Below are 19,110 nucleotides of genomic sequence, written 5' to 3' on the forward strand. Positions count from 1 at the left end.
GACAGGATCAAACCACACATACCGCTCGACCTCCTCCTTCAAATCGTATTTTATATCCCTATCCAGTCAGATTCTCGCTCTACCTTACTGTCTTTACAGAGAACTTCCAAAACCTTCTTTCCCCTAGTTACCAAAATCCTGTATCAACATATTCATCTAAAAAATTCAGTAGGTTTCGCCATGCTGTTCAAGACACTACAATCGTCATCGTTATCGTCATCTCGGGAGATTGGGTGTGGGCAAGATCAAAAGCAAGATCGTATCAGATTATATCGAATGTCCGTTGAAACTATTACTATGGATTGTATACCCTCGCTGTTCATACTGCCAACTTTAGATTCGCCTTCATCGACCCAGCACAATATCGATAAACTCACTTCTGGCAGTAGGAGTACTCGCCATGTCTACTTTCCTAATACGCATACAATTACATTCACTAGACAAGCCTTCATACGAAACCCAAAAGACCCGAGTTGGAATGTATCGTTACCAAGAAGTAAGGGCGGGAGGATCGCCATGATTGAATACTTTCACAAATTGTGCGATCCCAGTCGAATCGATGTGTATCGACCAGATCGTGAGGAGTACGCCAAGGGCGATTGGTATTCATTCTTTTCGACATTGTGTGAAGGGTGGTACGACGATAAGAAGGGGCTTTTGGACAGGGTTGATATTCATGGCGATACTGGTCGTGGGAGTATCAAAGGGTTGAAACCTCTCCTTCCAGGAGTTGACCATCATTGTCACTTTGGTCATGCGCCTCCAGCTGATGATGATCAGTCTACGATACCAGGGTATCTAGACGACTCATGGAGCGTCAACTTACCGATTGATCATCCCCAAAACCCATACTCAGATCCAGATGCCTCTTTTGACCTTGGTCTTGATCAGAGAGGAATGAGATAGTGGATGATGATCCGCCCATATGCTGAATCAATCTATAACCTTATCAAACCGCCTCCATCTGATCTTTCACCCGAATTGAAAATCTACACTGGCGCTACCCCTCAAACTCGTACTAGATGGTTCATACATCTACCGAAATGTTATGATAAAAACCCAATTAGGTGGAAACAGATCAATCATGTGATCGCTATGGTCATTGGGTTGGGTGGTCATTCGCATACCGGAACATTTCGACGAGATGGTTGAGATGAGACAAGGAGAGGGAGAGCATGCCGGTGAGGAATTGAGGTGGATTAATTGGGTAGTAGAGTAGGTATATAAGAAGTAAGGAAATTGCTTCAGTTGGGCTACAATACTGTCTCCGGTAGCCACCATTCGGTGATGGATTTTCAAATACCCTCTTTGTCTTGTCATTTGTACATTTCAAGTGGCTTGGTAAGGCATCTTAGAGGAACTGCATATACAGATAGTCTTGAAAGCGTTTATACAGATTGCACAGAGTATACAACCATTTTGCATCTCCATATACATATACAATATATATGTATGTATAGATGTATATGTTTATGCAGAATTACATTTTACTAAACAATGAGATGTACAATACCGAATGTACTATCAGGATTTACGTGACCTGATATATGACACTGTTATACACTAGATATACCTTATCACACCCATCTCAACGGACCATCCCCTGCAGGCGTCACAGAATGTTTGATCCTCTTATCATTTTCTTTCAGATCACCTCTCAGGGCTGGCGAAGGTGACGGCGAAGGTTTGGGCGATGTGATGGAAGTTGTGTTTAATGGCCTGAGAGATTCCAAGCCTGCTTTGGAGACTCGTCGGCCGGGTTGCAGGGTCGTACGATCCACCGGAGCTCTACGATCACGTATACCACATTTCAGAAAATCAGCTCGATATTATCGATTTTGAGCTCCAACTCCGTATTCCCGAGTATTTGATGTATGGATAGAAGACAAACTCACCTTCGATGATGGACCCATTGACCATTCTTCCTAACTTCCCTCTCATCCCCTACTTGTCTCCTTTTCTTATCGACCTCATCTTCATCGTCAACTTCGTCCTTCCCTTTATCCTCTGGGCCATCATGAGCCGCATCACCACCAAGGGGTGACAGCCTATTCCTGTTATTATGTGAGGTAATATCCAAACTATGCGACCAAGTAGGCGGTAAACTCTCCCTAGTGCGATTAGTCATTTTCCTCCTTTCCCTCTCTTCCTCTCCTCCTGAACTATCCCCATCGTGTCCGACAGTAGGCTTCCTATTGGAAGATCCATGTCCATGTGATGATGAATCACCATGGACTCCACCAGATTGCTTCAATCCCAATTCAGATTCTTCAAATTGCATCAACTCAGCCACAAATCCTATATTCGGGGATATCCCTTTACGACGTTCTGCCACGTACGCATAAGACGTTTTGAGAGTCCACGCATTAGCATGAATCAGGTATGCTAGGACGACTGTGACGGATCGTGATTTGCCGGCTTTGCAGTGTACGTAGGTTGGGGCGGAATGCAATCTTGCATCGTCTATGTCGTAGCAAAAAAAAATCAAGTGATCAGCTCGATATAACGGGTATGGCAACACAAGCAGAACAGGCGGAATTATTGTAGGACGATTGTAAAAATGACTATGAGAGAATATTGAGCAACTCACCCAAAAATCCACAAGATTCCCTCATTCCCCTCCCCACTCCCGACTCTTCCACAATATCCCTCATAGGTATCCTATGATACTTATCAAAGTTCTCCTTCAACTTCAAATTCGAATCATCATTACATTCGATCGCCACGTTCAATATCCTCTTTATACCCAATTTCTTCAGATAATTCACATCTTCCGCAGTGGTGATTTCAGGTCCGAGGTAAAGGAAAGAAGGTAAGATGGTAGATACGATAAATGGTGCGATACCATTCTTCCCATTACCTTCTTCTGGATCTGAATCCGAACTGGATAATTTGTTTTTGGTAAAGTCCCATGATTGTCCAGGTAATGGTGTTCTAGGTTGTTGAAGATCCTCATCTCTACCTACAAAATGCTTGACATCACCAAAACTACTAGGTGAAGGAGGTAATTTCGATTGTTCATGGCATAATGTCTGGAACGAACCGGATGCGGATATTCGATTGGGCGATTTCGGTATATTCAATGTGAAGCCAGGTGATCGAGGGGATCTTAAACCGTTGTTGGTAGAGAGAGTATTGACAGAAAGTAAGTCTGATTTGGACCTTGGACCGCTGAATCCTACACTGGGTGTAGGGGGCGGTTGATCATGATCTAATTTGAAGGAGCCGGTCGTAGCGCTCTTTAAGGGTTTATCAAGATTCAAGCTGAGTTTAGGAGTGCGGCGGGAAGTTGATGGTCCATTCATATGGTTCGCATTACCACCTGTGATCGATAAAGAAGGAAGATTACGTCTGTTGTTATTCTCAGGTCGAAGGGAAGGCATGGACGGTCGATGATTGATTCCCTTTGGAGGAGATGAGGGTGGGATTGAAGGTGGAACAGGTGATATATCGTATGCTGGACCTGATTTCGGTGGGGGTAAAGAGGTAGCTAAAGACGGTCGAGCAGAAATACTATCCTCTCCGCATACTAATACATCTTGAGCATTTGCTGAAGTAGCCACGCTTGTCCAACCCCCTTTAAGAACCTTGACCGAGGAGTTACCATTTTCGAGTAGACCTTTTACTATGCCATATAGAACTTGTGCTAACTCGTCCAATGCTGTTGATCCTACAATGACTACGTCCAGCTGTTCATCAGTCTCGAGATTGTCCCAGATTGATCTTCCAGCTTGAGTAGATACAAAACCTCCTAGAGATTCCCAATTTGTAGCATTTCGACCACCGGGCGATTTCTTTAATCTCTTGAATATCAGAGAAGGTATAGAAATATTGGCAGAGCGGGGTAGGTGAGAATCAAGGAACGATCCCAATGGTCTAGTATCAATGATTAATAATTGCGGAGATGTCTGGAGTAATCTCAATGTATCGTCGACAGAGATCGTTTGACCTTCGAATGCAGTTAATGATTGTTGTTGTTGTTGGATCTGAGAATTGCGCATATAGTCAGGAGTGGGGAATCCAGTTGACTCCTTCTCGGAGTCAGAGGCAGGTAAAGGTGAATCTAAAGGCCTAGCTTTAAGGTTTTGTCTAACGGTTTTACGGAGGAGCGACAGATCTTGGAGTTCGTTGGAAAGGGAGCTTGCACCTGCCAATCCAAGTCGATCAGTCAAAACTCTCTATCGTGATCGGTGTGAGGGCCGGATGGTAAGTTAGTAGTCAAGGAGATGTCGACTCACTATCACTGATAACGGAACTAGCAGTCAATGGTCTTCTCGCCTCGATGTCATCCCGCTGTATCACTATCTCCTCATCCAACCCTACCGTATCTCGTGCTTTACCAAGGTTCAGTGGAACAGGTCGCTTCTTCGTACCGACAGGACTCTTCGAAGAGTCTCGACCTATCTCTAAGCCTGACGGAGTGGACTTCGAACGGGTAGGGAGTAACCCATTTGTTTTCTCCTTGGACTTCGTGGGCGAGGGAGCTTTGGTTTTAAAATGAGATGAGAAAGGGTGTTTGGCTGATATGGACGTAGACGAAGTGGGTTTAGGCGAATCCATCAAGTAAGGTAATCGAGGTGAAGAAGATCTTGAAGATGAGCTTGAACTAGGTGATCCATTGGCATAGTTGAACTCTTCATCATCGTAGCCGTTACTTGATCCTAAGAATCCGGGATAGAACCCTGTAGTCGATATACCATGTTCATCTGGAGGTGGTGGTGGTGGTGGGGTTGATCGATAGGGTTGAGAGATCCGTTTAGGACTTTCCATACCTGTTGGCATCCTACGAGCTTGATTTATACGATGATAACTATTGTACTCTTGACCCGAACCTGAACACTAATGATATACAGTCTTGAGATTTTAATGCTATATTGAGGTTTGTTGCACAGACCGATATGATTTGTTTATGTTTATGGACTAGCTGAGCATGATCTTTACCCGATGTTGCTTTACCCAACCAACCTTTATTCCTTCGACCCTTCTTCCGGTCGTTCCAATGTTATCCGTGATCAAACGCGTAGGTCGTGTTAATGGATATATGCGAGAATAGCAGTGTGATGCTAGAAGTACAAAGAATGGCTATGTTATGCAGATGAAAGGAGGAGGGTAAAAGGGGTAGACTACTCGTGCTACCGATGATATATTATGGTTGTGTATCTGATACACATCTCACACCTGACCGACGCGAGGGAGTATTACCAAATAGACCGAGTTTCAGAGTGGCATATCCCTGAATGTAACGAGTTTAAACCATGATTAACGTACAACGTACAGACACATTTACCCGATGACAGGTCACAAGATAACAAGCATCGATGCGAATGATCATTAGTGAGCAGGCTACACTGCTGTACCATCTGTTTGTACATGGCATGTAAAGGAAAGTCAGTCATGTCAATCGCCATCCCTCTCACAGAACACCGAACATTTTGATCGGTCCAAGGCACATGGCCCTTGTCCCTTGTTCCTCCCAAACGCTTAAGCTTAGATTTCGACATGTGCGATACTTTCTGAGCGGCAGAGACAAAGATGTACAATGCATGAAGATACTACATGAAATCGTCATCGCTCCACTGTTCCTTCTCCGCAAAGGCTTCTTCAGTGAACATCCCATCGTACGAACGAGCCTTCTTTTCTTCTTCCCATATCTTTTTCTGCTCTTGTTCCTTCTTTGCCTATACTCAAAAATCAGAATGAGTACACTTTTGAGTTGAGTGGATGAAAGCCAGTGGCTTACCCTATCTAAGGCGTCCGCTTTCTTCTTCTTCCCTTCTTCCCGTAATCTATCCTGTCGCTCTGCTTCGTGATCCACTTCTTTCTCTATCTTCGTTTTGTTCAGTCGGTTGACAACGGCGTTATCTCGTGAGGGTACATGCACTGAGGAAGTCATGGATCAGTATATGACTGGAATGTTACAGCCGATCAATAAAAGACCGACAAAACGCCCAGCCTGACTAATATGGGCAGAGCACTCACCTCGTTTTACCTTCTTATCGGAATGGAATGATACCTGACCGACAGCCATATCACCTGATTTCTGAATTCAAGTATGTTTATGAGCTGGTCTTCATCACAATTCGCGATCTAAACAGCTCACTTTCAAATTTGTGAACGGTGTATATATTACCTTCAATTGTTTTCGTCAGCGCACGAAGCAGATTCCCCGCCAAGTCGAGCAGCTCACAGTTATGTTATCTTTCTTATTTCCTTAATTCTCAAAGTAAGCTATAGATCCACTCTCCAGTCGCAAGGGCAAAAAGCAGCTCACCTTCTATACTATTCGCTTTCACTAGCTGAGCCAGATCCATCACCAATGCAGGAGGAAGTTTGTCCCATTCTCCATGCGATTGCTCGGGAGTCTGTCGTAGATACACATGTGCGGATGATAGCTTACTGCGATGCGCATACTGATCAGCTTCCCTTGTATCTCTCTGCATCCGTCAATCAGCTTACTCTACATGAAACCATATATCTGTTGGCAAACCATATTTCAACAATTCTTCATCTGTTCGACCGTTATCAGCTAGAGACAAACAGGAAGGAAATTCGAGTAACGGACGGACTTTCGACTTTATCTCTGCCCCTAAATATCGATAAGATCATACGTCAGCTCATGAGTACCCGGCAGCCATAAGTTTATGCTAACTGTCCCTTACATATATATGGTAGCTGGCGGACTGACAGCTATGATCATGTATCAGCTATCGGTATTCAACCAAAACTTCCTAGCTGAACATACCCTTCGAGGTGAAGAAGATGACCATTGCTCCTGATGGTTGCGTTCCTGTGTCTTTGTTCTGCGTGGGGCTTTAACGGTCTTTCGAAATCGCTCAAGATTTTCGTGATGTTTTATTTATGTATAGCTTAATGTTCGCCCGATGTATCAAAGAAGAATGGAAATGTCGAAATACACATTTGGACCATTGGGTTTGAGGTGAACGTCCTCCACCGACCCACTCGTCTGCACCATCTGAGCTAATTCCGTGATTGCCGACCCATGTGGCACTCGAGGTAATGATGCCCCGCGTTCTTGATTTCTTCAGACTTGTATTGTACGATCGAGGCTGCACGTCCAAATGTTCATGTTGTTCTTCCTTCTAACCGAAAATTTCGAGATCCACAACGAACGAAGCACCTGACAATCCCAAGTGTCTAGGTTTGGGGAAATCGCTGGAGGATCCGTTCAAGATGTCTTCGGTAAGCCAGCTGCTCTCAAGTAAGGTCGTTCTAGCTGACCATCCTATATCATTCTGGTCCTAATGCACAGATCGACGAATTTGCTATACCTAACACGATACTTCGTCATTTCGATTTATCCGATACACCATGGACCCAACTCACCTCACCTTCGATAGAGGATAGGAGGAAGAAGCTACCAGATGGAAAGTTGTTCTTCGACAGGTTGTTGGAACTGGTTGGACTGGATGGTAAGCTTTCACTTTCCCCCCTTCCTCAATTCGAAAATGAGAGTTGTACGACTGATCATAATGATGGTTTACTAGGCGCCTCGTTGTACCCACCGAATACACCTGCTGGCATACGTAGATTACTCCATTCGATCCAGTCCCTCGAACTAGACCGTCTGAAGAAGGATTGTTTCTATTACTACCTTCTCAGAGATTACGATTCTTCATCACGTATAGAACCTTCTATGGATGTCGATGGAGAGGAAGATGGAGATCTCACTGTCATAAGCAGAGTACCTAATGGCAATAATACATCTGGGAAAGCACAATCGTTTGCAAAGAGAAGGTGTATGCCTCTTACCTGGATTAGATTCATGGATGGTTATTGGGCTTTGGATCATGGTGTATATGATGTGAGATAATTTCTGCCCATTCTTCTGGCTCAAAGCAAATTTTGCTAAACCCAGGTGTGACCGTGAACGGTTGTCATAGACTGCGGTATCATCACTCTCCGATCCATCAATAACAACTCTCAATTTCGTTCCTTCGATCCTTCAAACGCTTTACAAAAGCGTCTCACCTTCTTCCCACTCTTTAACCCTCATTCACAATTTCCTCAACTCGACTCATCCAGAATTAACGACAAGGGAAGAAGAAGATATACGGTTGGTAGCTCTTTGTTCAACTGGAAGTGTCTCTCAGGCATTTTCGTTGATCAGATCAAACGAAAATCCAGAAGAGAGGAAAAGACAGAGAGAATTATTATGGTTATGGATTTTAGGTTGTTTCCCAACCAGTGGACAAATACAGACCAAATCGTTAAAAGAACTATTACATATTCCATTATCATCTGAAGAGATTCAACATCTCGTCGATTTCCTTGTTCGACCACCTAAACGAAATATTTCTTCGGAGGGATTAAGCTTGTTACATGATTTAATCACTTTACGATTAATCCATCAAGGACAATATTCCGAATCTTTATTATTGGACAAACAACTCTCTGGACGTGGAACGACATATACGGGCGATGAGAAACAACGTCAGAATAGGAGAGAAATGGTTAGGGAGTTCATATCGATCTTACCTAAAGCTCAAAGGGACGCTCTGTTAGCTGATCAAGAATCGAATAAAGAAAAAGAAACCACTCAAGTTAATGGTAATGGAGCTGGATCTGGATCAAACGAAGATATCGATATGTCATCTTCATGGGTGAACGTGAATGTACCTTCAAATGGTCCTTCATATGCTCAAATAGCTGCTGAACCACCTTCAATACCTATTCCATCGGCTGTCCCTCCCGAACATACCCCAGCACCCACACCTGTCGCTGCTCCAACACCTATCAGACCATCTACTACGCACACATCTTTATTCACTGCATCTCAAAACCCTTCTGCACCTTCACCTCAAAAACCTTCTTCACCGTTCTCTGGCCCACCACGATTCTCCACTACTGCCGGTCCATCTGTACAGGTCCCATCACCTCGAAGAGTTTTATCTGGAAGTCCATTCAACTTACCACCTAGCTCGAAACCTAAAGGTAGTCCTGCCGCCTCTTTCACACCCAGATTGCCTAAGACCATCATTAATGATGACCTGGAAGAAGAAGATGATGGCTCTGTGCTAGGTAGGAGAAATACTCGAGGTAAAGGGAGGGGTAATGCTCGATTAGGTAGAGGTGTATCTATGAGTGTAGAGCCTGAACCTGTACCAGAGTTTGAGAATGTAGAGGAGAATCACCCAATCGAAACTATAAATGAGGAACCTTCTTCATCCACCTCCACCCATGCCAATCACGAAGGACCTCCAAAATCGGCAAGGAGGTCTAGGAAGGTAGTCTCAGGCAGAGACAAAGAGAGGGAGAGGGAAAGTACGATAACTCCACCTAGATCTAGAACCAGACGGACGTCAACTGTTGAACCTATTACACCTGGGTTGAATGGAATGCCCGGAGCGTTTGGAAATGTGCATTCGGATGAAGAGATGCCTCCACCTAGATTGCCTGAGAGTGTACAGAAAAGCGGAAGATCACGTATAACGAGATCTGCATCGAGAGCTATACTAGATGAAGGTGAAGAAGAAGATAAACATTCACCACCCCCTACTAAGAAAACTAAATCGGCTTCGACTTCGACGAGGAAAATCACATCTTCCAGATCAAGAGCGAGTTTAGCTCCTTCTGATATATCAGAAATTGGAACTGGAACTGGATCGGTTAGAAGATCAACGAGGAGTAGAACGGCGTCGGTAGCTCCTTCAGAACAAGGTAGTCCGACACCTAGTCTGGGAGGGAGAAGTACCACCGGGACCGGGACTGGGAGGAGGACGACGAGAGCGGGCAGTGCAACACCTAGGAAGAGTACAAGAAGTAAGAAGTAGTTTGTCTGGGTCTGTGGGTGTTTCATGATAGTAGCAATAGTAATGTATGTATGTTGGGATGATCATCATGATGAGATGCATTGAGCGTAACGAAAGTACGGTAGTCACCGTTGACGCGGAGTCCGGTTGAGAACGTCATAGCGGTTTTGGGAAAAGTACTCGGTCACTTTACCATGTTTGTCAAAGTATGTAGTCCCATAACATATTGATCTTGGAGAACAATATAGATTCTGAACAATTAGCACCATCGCTACCTCCTTACAGTGTTCTGTTCCTAGTGAAAAGTCTTTCGTACCCATTCAGAAAGGCATATACATATAACCTGCATCTCCCGAGTGACATGACCTCTTCGACCAAACGACCTTCATCCCCTTCCTCATCTTCACCGACCCCGAACGGCCCTTTCAAGAAACCACGTCCTTCCTCACCTCAGAAAAATGTATCACTCCATCAATGGCTTCACCCCACTGCCGCTCCCTTACTACTCTCCCATTCTCCACCCCTCCATTCGTCATCATCAACTTTCCTATCATTCACGATATCCTTCTTACCTCCTTCGCACATCACCACCGTCCAGTCGTTGGAAAAAGAATGTCGACGCATAGTACGCGAACTGAACGTTGTTGGCCTGGTAGGAGACATCGTATCGAAAGGTGACGAAGGTGCTTTCCAAGATGGAGAAGGGAGAGCTCCAGGAAGAGGGAGAGAGTCGGGCAAAGAGAGGATTAGAGAACCTGATCATAGGATTTGGGGAGTTAGGACATTGGGATTGAGGGAGGGTAAAGATGGAACGGGAGGTGAAGGTGACTATCAAGTGAGCTGAGCCTCCCCGTTGAACGAACCGATCTTAACTCAGCTGGGTTCTCCATGTCTGTCTGACAAATGAAGCTGATTCTTGATCTGATGTAGCTCCTTGAAGCTTCTTTCGACGATAATGAGAAATACGGCGGTCAAACTATCTTGAAAGCCTTGAGGGAGAATAATGGGATTGACGTATTGAGCGTGTGCTGTAGATGGGTAAGTTTGAGGTGGAATCTCTCATCTTGTGAAACCCATATAGAGGCTATGATGGGATTACCCAGCTGATGATGATATCTTGTGAGGATAGTATGGTGGAGATATGATAGGAGTAAGTAAATCATGATACAGACCATATATAATCTATGGACAGATGTTGATAGAGATTATCCTAAATAGCCAATCCGATTCCAACATATAACAACTACAGTCCTTACTTCTCTCAAATCTACCCTCAAGCTCATGACATTGAGAGATCTACGCACGAATTTGGAAGCATTGGATGAAGAAATCAGTTCATTACGATCAAGTCTAGTACCCATCGCTGCAAAAGGGGATGGTAACGGTGTACAAAGCGGTGATAGCAACGATAACGGGAAGTATGCCAATATCGAGGACGAGAAGCAATTAGAAAGGTTGGTGGTCGCTAGGGAACGAACGAAGGATGCTTTGGAGAAAAGATTGAGCAAAGGGAGTTGAACGGGTTATTGACACATGATACTGAACGGACCATGTTGTAATCCATCCCAGACCGTCTCATTTTCTTCGCCTGGCATCTTACTCAATTGGAGATAAGGTGAAGAGGACATCGCTCCATCATCGAGAGAAAGACAAGATTGGGGAGATGAAAGAAACGAGATAGACGTAGAGTGGAGAATCCATGAATGCATAATGCAATTTGTTGTATTTTTGTACTTATACTTTTGAGCCTGTCGTCGCTGAGCTATTGCTCATACTCCAGATCCCTGAGATGCCCAAACTTCAACTCCTTTTCCTTTTCTGGTTTTGAATATGATTACTCGTTGATCTTGGCGAGGATCTCAGCATCTTTGAAAAGGTGGTATTCCTATTTACGACGACAGTAAAGGTAAATCAGCATAATGTCCATTTTTGGCATTATTATTTCTCAAGAGATTCTTTCACATTCTGAAAATCTCTGCTCTTCAGATCACCCCTATGCCTCGAATCATGTTGCTTTCCCGCTACTCTGACCTGTGATATCAGAATATACAACTCACCTCCTCTCCTACCTTGATGGGACTTCCGCCCCAACCAGGCAACAAGACTCTATCACCGACCTTTACGCTAACTGGGTTTACTACTCCCTCTTTGTTGGGAGCACCTGGACCAACTGCAATGACAGTAGCTTCGGGGAGGGGTGATTGGGTGGCTGATGAAGGGAGGAAAATACCGGTAGCGGTTTTCTATGAAAGATGGACACAAGTCAGTATATGTCCACATGAATATATGATTTGATAATTCTGTTCCTCCAAAAGACAACGGAATCGAGAGGATGATTATACTCACAGTCTCGGCCTTGAATCGCTGGACCAATACTCGATCGAGGAGAGGTTGGAGGGATTTGATGGATTTGAAGGTGGCGGACTTAATTGAGAGATGCGTTAGCTGATTCGGAACACTGAAACCGGATCGAAAAAGTGTGATATGATATGGCCTGTCGCCTAAGACACGCAGCAATCGGATCTACTCACCATTTTGGGAGGCTGCTGAATTGTTGTGAGTGCGATGAGGTTTCCAGAGTTGAGTTGAGAAAAACAATCTCTCAGTAAATAACAAGCTTACCTTCGGCCTTGCTGATTCCAAGATTTCTAGACATTTCCTTTGGTGGGTATTTTCACTTTCCCACGGGTGTACATAATTCCGGATTACCGATTATTTCCATCCGATCTTTCTAGTAAACTCACTTTGTCGCTGCTGCTGACTTATTTTGATTTTCACCTGTGCTGTACATCCCATTATCCAGATTTATCCTCTTCTTACCTCTCTTTCCATATCCAACAAGGTCTTTGCCACCCATAAAATCATCCACGATGAACGTGCTCCGATCCCGATCCGCTCTTCCCCGACCCGCCAGATTACTCCAATCTACCTCCGCCATCACCAAGAGAGGTTACGCATCCAAAGATGTCGTCTTTGGAAACGATGCCAGACAAGGAATGTTGAAAGGTGTTGATATCCTTGCTAAAGCTGTCAGCGCTACTCTCGGTCCAAAGGGAAGAACCGTCATCATTGGTAAGCCATCTGACGCACTTCTCTAGCCAGAAGAGCATGTAGCTGATACTCGAAACAGGCCAAAGTTTCGGTGGACCAAAGATCACCAAAGATGGTGTGTCTGTAGCTAAAGCTATCACCCTCAAAGACCCAGTAGAGAACCTAGGTGCTCGGTAAGCTGCCTGCTGTTATTCTCATTGCTGTAGCTGACCCCTTATGCAGTCTCGTTCAAGATGTTGCCTCCAAGACCAACGATACCGCTGGTGACGGTACTACCACCGCTACTGTCCTTGCCCGAGCTATCTACTCTGAAGGTGTGAAGAATGTCGCTGCTGGTTGTAACCCCATGGACCTTAGGCGAGGTGCTCAGAAGGCTGTTGACAAGGTTCTTGAGGTCCTTGAGACTAACAAGCGAGTCATCACCACCAGCGAGGAAATTGCACAAGTGAGTATAGCAGACACTTTCCATAAAACGAAATACCTACTGACGGACCCTATGCTCTCAGGTCGCCACCATCTCCGCTAACGGTGACACTCACGTTGGTGCTATCATCGCCCAAGCTATGGAGAAAGTCGGTAAAGAAGGTGTGATTACCGTCAAGGAGGGTCGAACCATTGAAGATGAGATCGAGATCACCGAAGGTATGAGATTTGACCGAGGATTCCTTTCACCATATCTCATCACCGACGCCAAAAATCAACGAGTCGAGTTGGAAAAACCCTTCGTCCTCCTTTCCGAGAAGAAGATCTCAGCTTTACAAGATATCTTGCCATCTTTGGAAATCGCCGCTCAGACCAGACGACCATTATTGATCATTGCTGAAGATGTCGATGGAGAAGCTTTGGCCGCTATCATCTTGAACAAGCTCAGAGGTCAACTCTCAGTCGCTGCTGTCAAGGCACCAGGTTTCGGTGACAACAGGAAATCAATCTTGGGTGATATCGCCATCTTAACTGGTGGTACCGTCTTCACCGATGAGTTAGATGTTAAACTCGATAAAGCCACCCCTGATCTTTTCGGTTCTACCGGTTCAGTCACCATAACCAAGGAAGATACTATCATCCTCAATGGTGAAGGTGACAAGGCCAACATCCAAGCTAGATGTGAGCAGATCAGAGGTGTCATCAACGATGCTACCACTAGCGATTACGACAGGACCAAACTCCAAGAACGATTGGCCAAGTTGGGTGGCGGTGTGGCTGTCATCAAAGTTGGTGGATCATCTGAAGTTGAGGTCGGAGAGAAGAAGGACAGATACGACGATGCTCTTAATGCTACTCGAGCGGCTGTCGAGGAGGGAATCGTCCCAGGTGGTGGTACCGCTCTTTTGGTAAGTGCCCGGTCGCACATACACGCAGTTGATACTATCTCATCGAGAAGTATTGCTAACTTTTCTTGTTGTTCGATGTATATAGAAAGCTTCCATTCAACTTGATAACCTCAACGTTGACAACTTCGACCAGAAATTAGGTGTATCCATGATCCGACAAGCTATTCGACGACCCGTCCGAACCATCGTCGAGAACGCAGGTGAAGAAGGATCAGTAGTCGTTGGTAAATTATTATCCGAGGAATTCTCATCGCAAGACAAGTTCAACTGGGGATACGATGCTGCCACCTCTCAATACAGAGATATGATCTCTGCTGGTATCCTTGATCCTCTCAAGGTAGTCAGGACAGCTTTGGTTGATGCCTCAGGTGTGGCCAGTTTATTAACTACATCTGAAGCTTGTGTGGTCGATGCTGAGGAGAAGACCCCTCCTCCTGGTATGGGAATGGGAGGAGGAATGGGAGGTATGCCAGGTATGGGAATGATGTAATAGGATTTACGATGAAGTAGAAGAGGTGCATCGGAAGGAGAAGTAGTCTTAATCATGTTATACACAATCAAAAAATCTAAAAGAATGCCTTTTAGGCAAATTTATATATTGCATTTTTGCATCAACGTTTCGGTAATCACCTTATGAATGTCATTCCCAGCTCAGCTCAATATGATTGAAACATGATTGGCATATATACTTTGACTTTCCTGTGCGTACATAAATGAAAACGCTCCCTCTATCATCGATGCATGAAGACAGTCGCACAATGAAGGACGATCGTTGATTGAGTCTGTAGCACTTACGCCCGGAGTATCTTCCGAACACTGCTCTTGAGTGATGAAGTATGTATGTAACGTCTCCGCAAGCAAAGTCACAACAAGCAATGCATCAAAATATAAATGGGGGAACTGACTTTTTAAAGTAAGGTCACGAGGCTGTATATATAATGCATGTGTTGGCTTGTGACAGCCATAGGCAATTCGTGAATCAATAGGCTTTAATCCTATTTAAGTGACCTTCTATCGAAGTCAGAAGGAATTAACCCCTTAGACTTGAGAGAAGCATCTATCTGTGCCAAGCCCCTATCAAGTCTTGTCCACATTTCATTCCTCTGAGAACACCAAACATTCAAATCGTTTGTGATATACGCACTTAGTCTTTGGCATCTGTCATTCGAGCTTGGAATGACAGTCGAGTTCGGTGCGGTCGTACCAGCAGTCAGACTTGCGTTCCAAATTGAGTCGACCACCCCACTGGCTCCGATATCATCTAATCCACCATCTTTGAGAGTATTTCCGAAAGTTCCTCTTTCATTGTTGACCCATGCCAGCTGAGAGTTGGTTTCGTCACTCCACTCTTTGGCCTTTCTTAACCCACGTTCCAACTTCTTTACGATGTCGATGTATTTTCCACCAGGTACAACGGTTCGGCCTTCCAATACAATATATTTACCTTTCTCCCTAACCTCGGAATCAGGCAGGGTCTGAAAGTAAGTGTTCAGAGCCTCTTTGTAATGCTCAGCTTCAAGTATGAGATGGTCGAAGGGATTTGAATGTTGAACAGAGATCGATTGGCTTGAGGTGGACATGATAGTATAATCGTTGTGTCGATGTTGGTTTTTTGCAGTTTGTGAGATCTTGAATATGATGATAACTCTGCTCTTTATATATTCATGGTGGGGAGTGGTGACCATCTTGGACCAGAAGATGATTATAGGCCCGATGATATGGAAGAAGGCGAAGTGAACTGTATCAGGCTATCGCAGCCCATTGGGACAGCCGAGGTAGGACAAGGGAGGGTACCTCTTTTTCAATATACCAGTACTCCTGGGCCTTTCCACATGACTATGCGCTATCTCCATGCAGGTCGCCACCTTTCATCTTTTGACTCAAGGAGAACATCTGGAATCACTACTTCTGCTCCATCTTAACCTTGAAGTAAACGAGAAGCGGTGCAGCACGTGTAGTTGGCATGCGGTCTTCGTTGTGGAAGATCCATGGCGAATACAGGACTTAGCTCCGAAGACAAACGGAAGCGAGGGTCACCCATTGATCCATGAATGGAGGGCTCAAAGTACTTTTGGTGTCTTCTACGATGATGGCTCAGATATGTAACACCTCTACAAGCTCTTCCCCGTGGAGATGGACCGGGCTACAGCAATAGAGGCCGTCCAACGAGATGGGCATGCGGGCTGCAATTCGGAGGCGGTATCGAACGTTCCAGAGAAATGAAGAGCCTATCAAAGATGTGTTTAGCCACATAACTCAAAGCGGCAGCCTTCTGGCTACCATTGCGTCTCTGAGCAACCGGAATGACAGCGAGCAACATATACTTAAGTTGGTACAAAGACCTCACTTTACATTCCCAAATGCAACTTACGCGTGAAATCTTTGTTCCAACGCTACAATTGTATTTTCGAAATTCAGATACTCGGCATCCCGCCAGTCCAAGTATGCCAAGATCGTCCCATCAAGAGTCTCCTGCAACTTTCTAGCTTCGCTAGAAGTATCACCACTCAATGCACTGGTGATCGTATCCCTGAGTAAAAACGTATGTCGTGTGTCAATTTTACTAGGTGAAAGAGAAGCTATCATAGCTCTCCAAATTTCATCTTTCTGAGCTTTATCTTGAACAAAAAAATCTAATTTCTCTTCCATCTCCCGAAAGAAATCATTTTGACTTAATGATTTGAAATATTCAGTGTACTCGCTATGAAGTTTCGTACCGTGTTCGAGTTGCTTCTGTAATCCTTCAATAGCATCTCACAGACTTTCTTCTTGTTTTGGTCCCTCAGATACTGGTTGAAAGGATGAGACGGAAGCTCGAGATGATATATTTAAGTGGCGATCTCTCAGAAGAGATACTCGACTATACAATTCATCGAATACGTTCTTACAGGCAGTGATTTCTTGCGTGTCGGATGATGCTGTTGAAGACATATTGCTGTATTACGGATGAATTTTGTGTATGAAGAGTGACTAAAGGGGTTGTACTCGACGGTGATCTTTGCGGTTGATATAGGTCTTTATATAGCAATTCGGAGTGGTCAACTGCCTCGAGCAAAGGATGTCCGCTTCTTGACCACGACTTCTTCATGTTCGGGCTAACTGCAAGCTGGCATTACTATAGTTCCATTGCTCAACGGAAGCACCGAGAGCAGCGAGCGTTATCTGGGTCATACTGACCTATGTATGATAAATGAGAACGATTTTTGGGTCACCTTTGCAGGGTGACTGAGTGAGAGGACCACTGGACCCTGCTATAAATGCGGCGAAGACTTGTCCAGTATGCACAGCCACACCGTGACGACAAGGCCGACGATCGTTACAGTATCTTACACTCCAGTTATCCCGATTCAAGGCTTCTGTGCTGCTCAAGCCATGGTCGATTTGTCTTCGTCCGTATTGAAGGGAAGTATGCGGCCCTCAAAATCGGACTTCCTTAAGTACCCAGGGCTGCCCCTAGAACGTAGCCACAGCCCTCTGCAACAGTATCCACTTCACACTTGGTTGCCGCTCCACGAATAACAGCAAAATCGTGCCTCTTGAGCCGGAGACGATAAGGACTGGCTAGAGAACATAGGGAACGCCACTAAGAATGACATATCTACGGCAACATCCACCCTGGAAAGTCTGGAAGGCTGAGGGACTGAGTGAGCTGAGATTCTGATAGATATACTCATTCGTCAATGCATCCTCTATTGAAAAATGCGCTTAGTGTTCTCGCAGGTAACTTAATCTCTTTCATCACCTATCCTTCTTTTCCCCGTGCCCATAGAGTCACTGAACACAAGAAGGAACAGCGAATCGTCCTCGCCCATCGAACCTGGCGCCAGAATTATGAATTCAAATCGTCCTCCAACATCTCCAAAAGTTCCTGAAGGTATTTGTACCACTCATTCCGCTCTCTCAAAAAGCTCAAGGCTTGGCTCTCCAGATAGTCCTGGGCTATTTCCCCCTCTAGGCTCTCCTGCGCCATACTTTTCAGCCTGCCCGATAATAGCTTCACATCAGATTCATCAGGCTGATCCGTCTTGATCGTACCTATCAACAATTGCTTGAACTCTTCGGCTGAATCATAATTTGAGATAGCGTCTTCTAGGTGTTGATACAACCAGGTCCTTTCGTCAGATTGGATAGAAGGATTGAAGAAAGTCTTCCATTCCTCCGTATCCGCACTGAAACTGTGACAATTACTTTGTATATCCTTCAAAGCCTTTCGACACTTCTTCCTATCAGTTTTGTTGATCCGATATATCTCATCAACCAATATCGAAGCTCGACTTGCTAGCTGATCGAATACGTTTTTGCAAAAATGTATGTCAGGCTTGGTGTTGGTGCCTTGTAGATATCCGGTGTTGAGGCTCTGTTTGTAAGACGTGATGACGGATGGTAATCTGGTATACTCGTCCATAGTGCTATCGCGAATTATCAGCCCTCCAAGCTGGATAACGGCCATGAACTCGAGCAAATTATTGTTCTTTTCTAGTGGATCAGGCTGTATTTCATGAATGATTTCATGTACAGTATAATTACCATTACCGACAAGAGGGTGAAATCAAGTCTGGCACGTATTATTATGACTTCTGTAAGAGATTCCATCCTCCGACAGAAAGGATGGGATGACTTCCGTTCAGCAGTAACACCTAGTCGTCCACCAACAGAAGTCGCCTTACGATAACCCTCCAATATCCTCTCCCTCCTTCGACGCTCCTACCTCTCGCTTTACAACGTAAATAGGATCACCATCTAGTAAATCCCAGCGTATACCAGGGGATAGTGGTAGACAAAAAGAATAGCAATCAATTGTTTTGCAGCATGGAGAAATTTCAGCCACGTACATTTGGTCCCGAGTATTTCGTTCTTACTCTATCCACCGAGACTTTGTACAATTTACATTGGATGAACCGGTATATGGTCGGTATCCCCTGCTGAAGGAGATGTACAATGAGTTGATCTGATTGAGT

General features: G+C 44.8%; 8 protein-coding genes across 8 annotated transcripts; 3 read left to right on the forward strand and 5 right to left on the reverse strand.

Annotated features, from left to right (window-relative positions):
* Positions 1–1,577: 1,577 nt before the first annotated feature.
* L199_008208 (uncharacterized protein) lies at positions 1,578–4,782 on the reverse strand (the record flags this gene model as incomplete). The annotated part of the gene is made up of 4 exons (XM_064893890.1): positions 1,578–1,788; positions 1,896–2,463; positions 2,591–4,147; positions 4,239–4,782. The coding sequence occupies 4 exons, from the start codon at positions 4,780–4,782 to the stop codon at positions 1,578–1,580; spliced, it is 2,880 nt and encodes a 959-aa protein (XP_064749962.1).
* A 770-nt stretch (positions 4,783–5,552) lies between these two features.
* Positions 5,553–6,767, reverse strand: L199_008209 (uncharacterized protein; the record flags this gene model as incomplete). The annotated part of the gene is made up of 10 exons (XM_064893891.1): positions 5,553–5,678; positions 5,741–5,880; positions 5,980–6,040; positions 6,101–6,130; positions 6,188–6,210; positions 6,272–6,396; positions 6,457–6,508; positions 6,567–6,586; positions 6,660–6,687; positions 6,743–6,767. The coding sequence occupies 10 exons, from the start codon at positions 6,765–6,767 to the stop codon at positions 5,553–5,555; spliced, it is 630 nt and encodes a 209-aa protein (XP_064749963.1).
* A 424-nt stretch (positions 6,768–7,191) lies between these two features.
* On the forward strand, positions 7,192–9,791 carry L199_008210 (uncharacterized protein; the record flags this gene model as incomplete). The annotated part of the gene is made up of 4 exons (XM_064893892.1): positions 7,192–7,200; positions 7,271–7,430; positions 7,506–7,822; positions 7,902–9,791. The coding sequence occupies 4 exons, from the start codon at positions 7,192–7,194 to the stop codon at positions 9,789–9,791; spliced, it is 2,376 nt and encodes a 791-aa protein (XP_064749964.1).
* A 340-nt stretch (positions 9,792–10,131) lies between these two features.
* L199_008211 (uncharacterized protein) lies at positions 10,132–11,288 on the forward strand (the record flags this gene model as incomplete). Its single annotated transcript, XM_064893893.1, has 4 exons — positions 10,132–10,605; positions 10,701–10,808; positions 10,900–10,920; positions 10,989–11,288. The coding sequence occupies 4 exons, from the start codon at positions 10,132–10,134 to the stop codon at positions 11,286–11,288; spliced, it is 903 nt and encodes a 300-aa protein (XP_064749965.1).
* Positions 11,289–11,604: 316 nt separating this feature from the next.
* On the reverse strand, positions 11,605–12,304 carry L199_008212 (uncharacterized protein; the record flags this gene model as incomplete). The annotated part of the gene is made up of 4 exons (XM_064893894.1): positions 11,605–11,655; positions 11,828–12,013; positions 12,117–12,194; positions 12,302–12,304. 4 exons carry the CDS (start codon positions 12,302–12,304, stop codon positions 11,605–11,607), a joined length of 318 nt encoding a protein of 105 aa, XP_064749966.1.
* A 336-nt stretch (positions 12,305–12,640) lies between these two features.
* L199_008213 (heat shock protein 60, mitochondrial) lies at positions 12,641–14,642 on the forward strand (the record flags this gene model as incomplete). Its single annotated transcript, XM_064893895.1, has 5 exons — positions 12,641–12,842; positions 12,901–12,994; positions 13,044–13,266; positions 13,328–14,152; positions 14,238–14,642. The coding sequence occupies 5 exons, from the start codon at positions 12,641–12,643 to the stop codon at positions 14,640–14,642; spliced, it is 1,749 nt and encodes a 582-aa protein (XP_064749967.1).
* A 505-nt stretch (positions 14,643–15,147) lies between these two features.
* L199_008214 (uncharacterized protein) lies at positions 15,148–15,732 on the reverse strand (the record flags this gene model as incomplete). The annotated part of the gene is made up of 1 exon (XM_064893896.1): positions 15,148–15,732. The coding sequence occupies one exon, from the start codon at positions 15,730–15,732 to the stop codon at positions 15,148–15,150; it is 585 nt and encodes a 194-aa protein (XP_064749968.1).
* Positions 15,733–17,981: 2,249 nt separating this feature from the next.
* On the reverse strand, positions 17,982–18,557 carry L199_008215 (uncharacterized protein; the record flags this gene model as incomplete). The annotated part of the gene is made up of 1 exon (XM_064893897.1): positions 17,982–18,557. One exon carries the CDS (start codon positions 18,555–18,557, stop codon positions 17,982–17,984), a length of 576 nt encoding a protein of 191 aa, XP_064749969.1.
* Between the last annotated feature and the right edge of the window lie 553 nt (positions 18,558–19,110).

This window comes from Kwoniella botswanensis, chromosome 3, assembly GCF_036426115.1.
Source record: "Kwoniella botswanensis chromosome 3, complete sequence".
Classification (NCBI taxonomy): domain Eukaryota; kingdom Fungi; phylum Basidiomycota; class Tremellomycetes; order Tremellales; family Cryptococcaceae; genus Kwoniella; species Kwoniella botswanensis.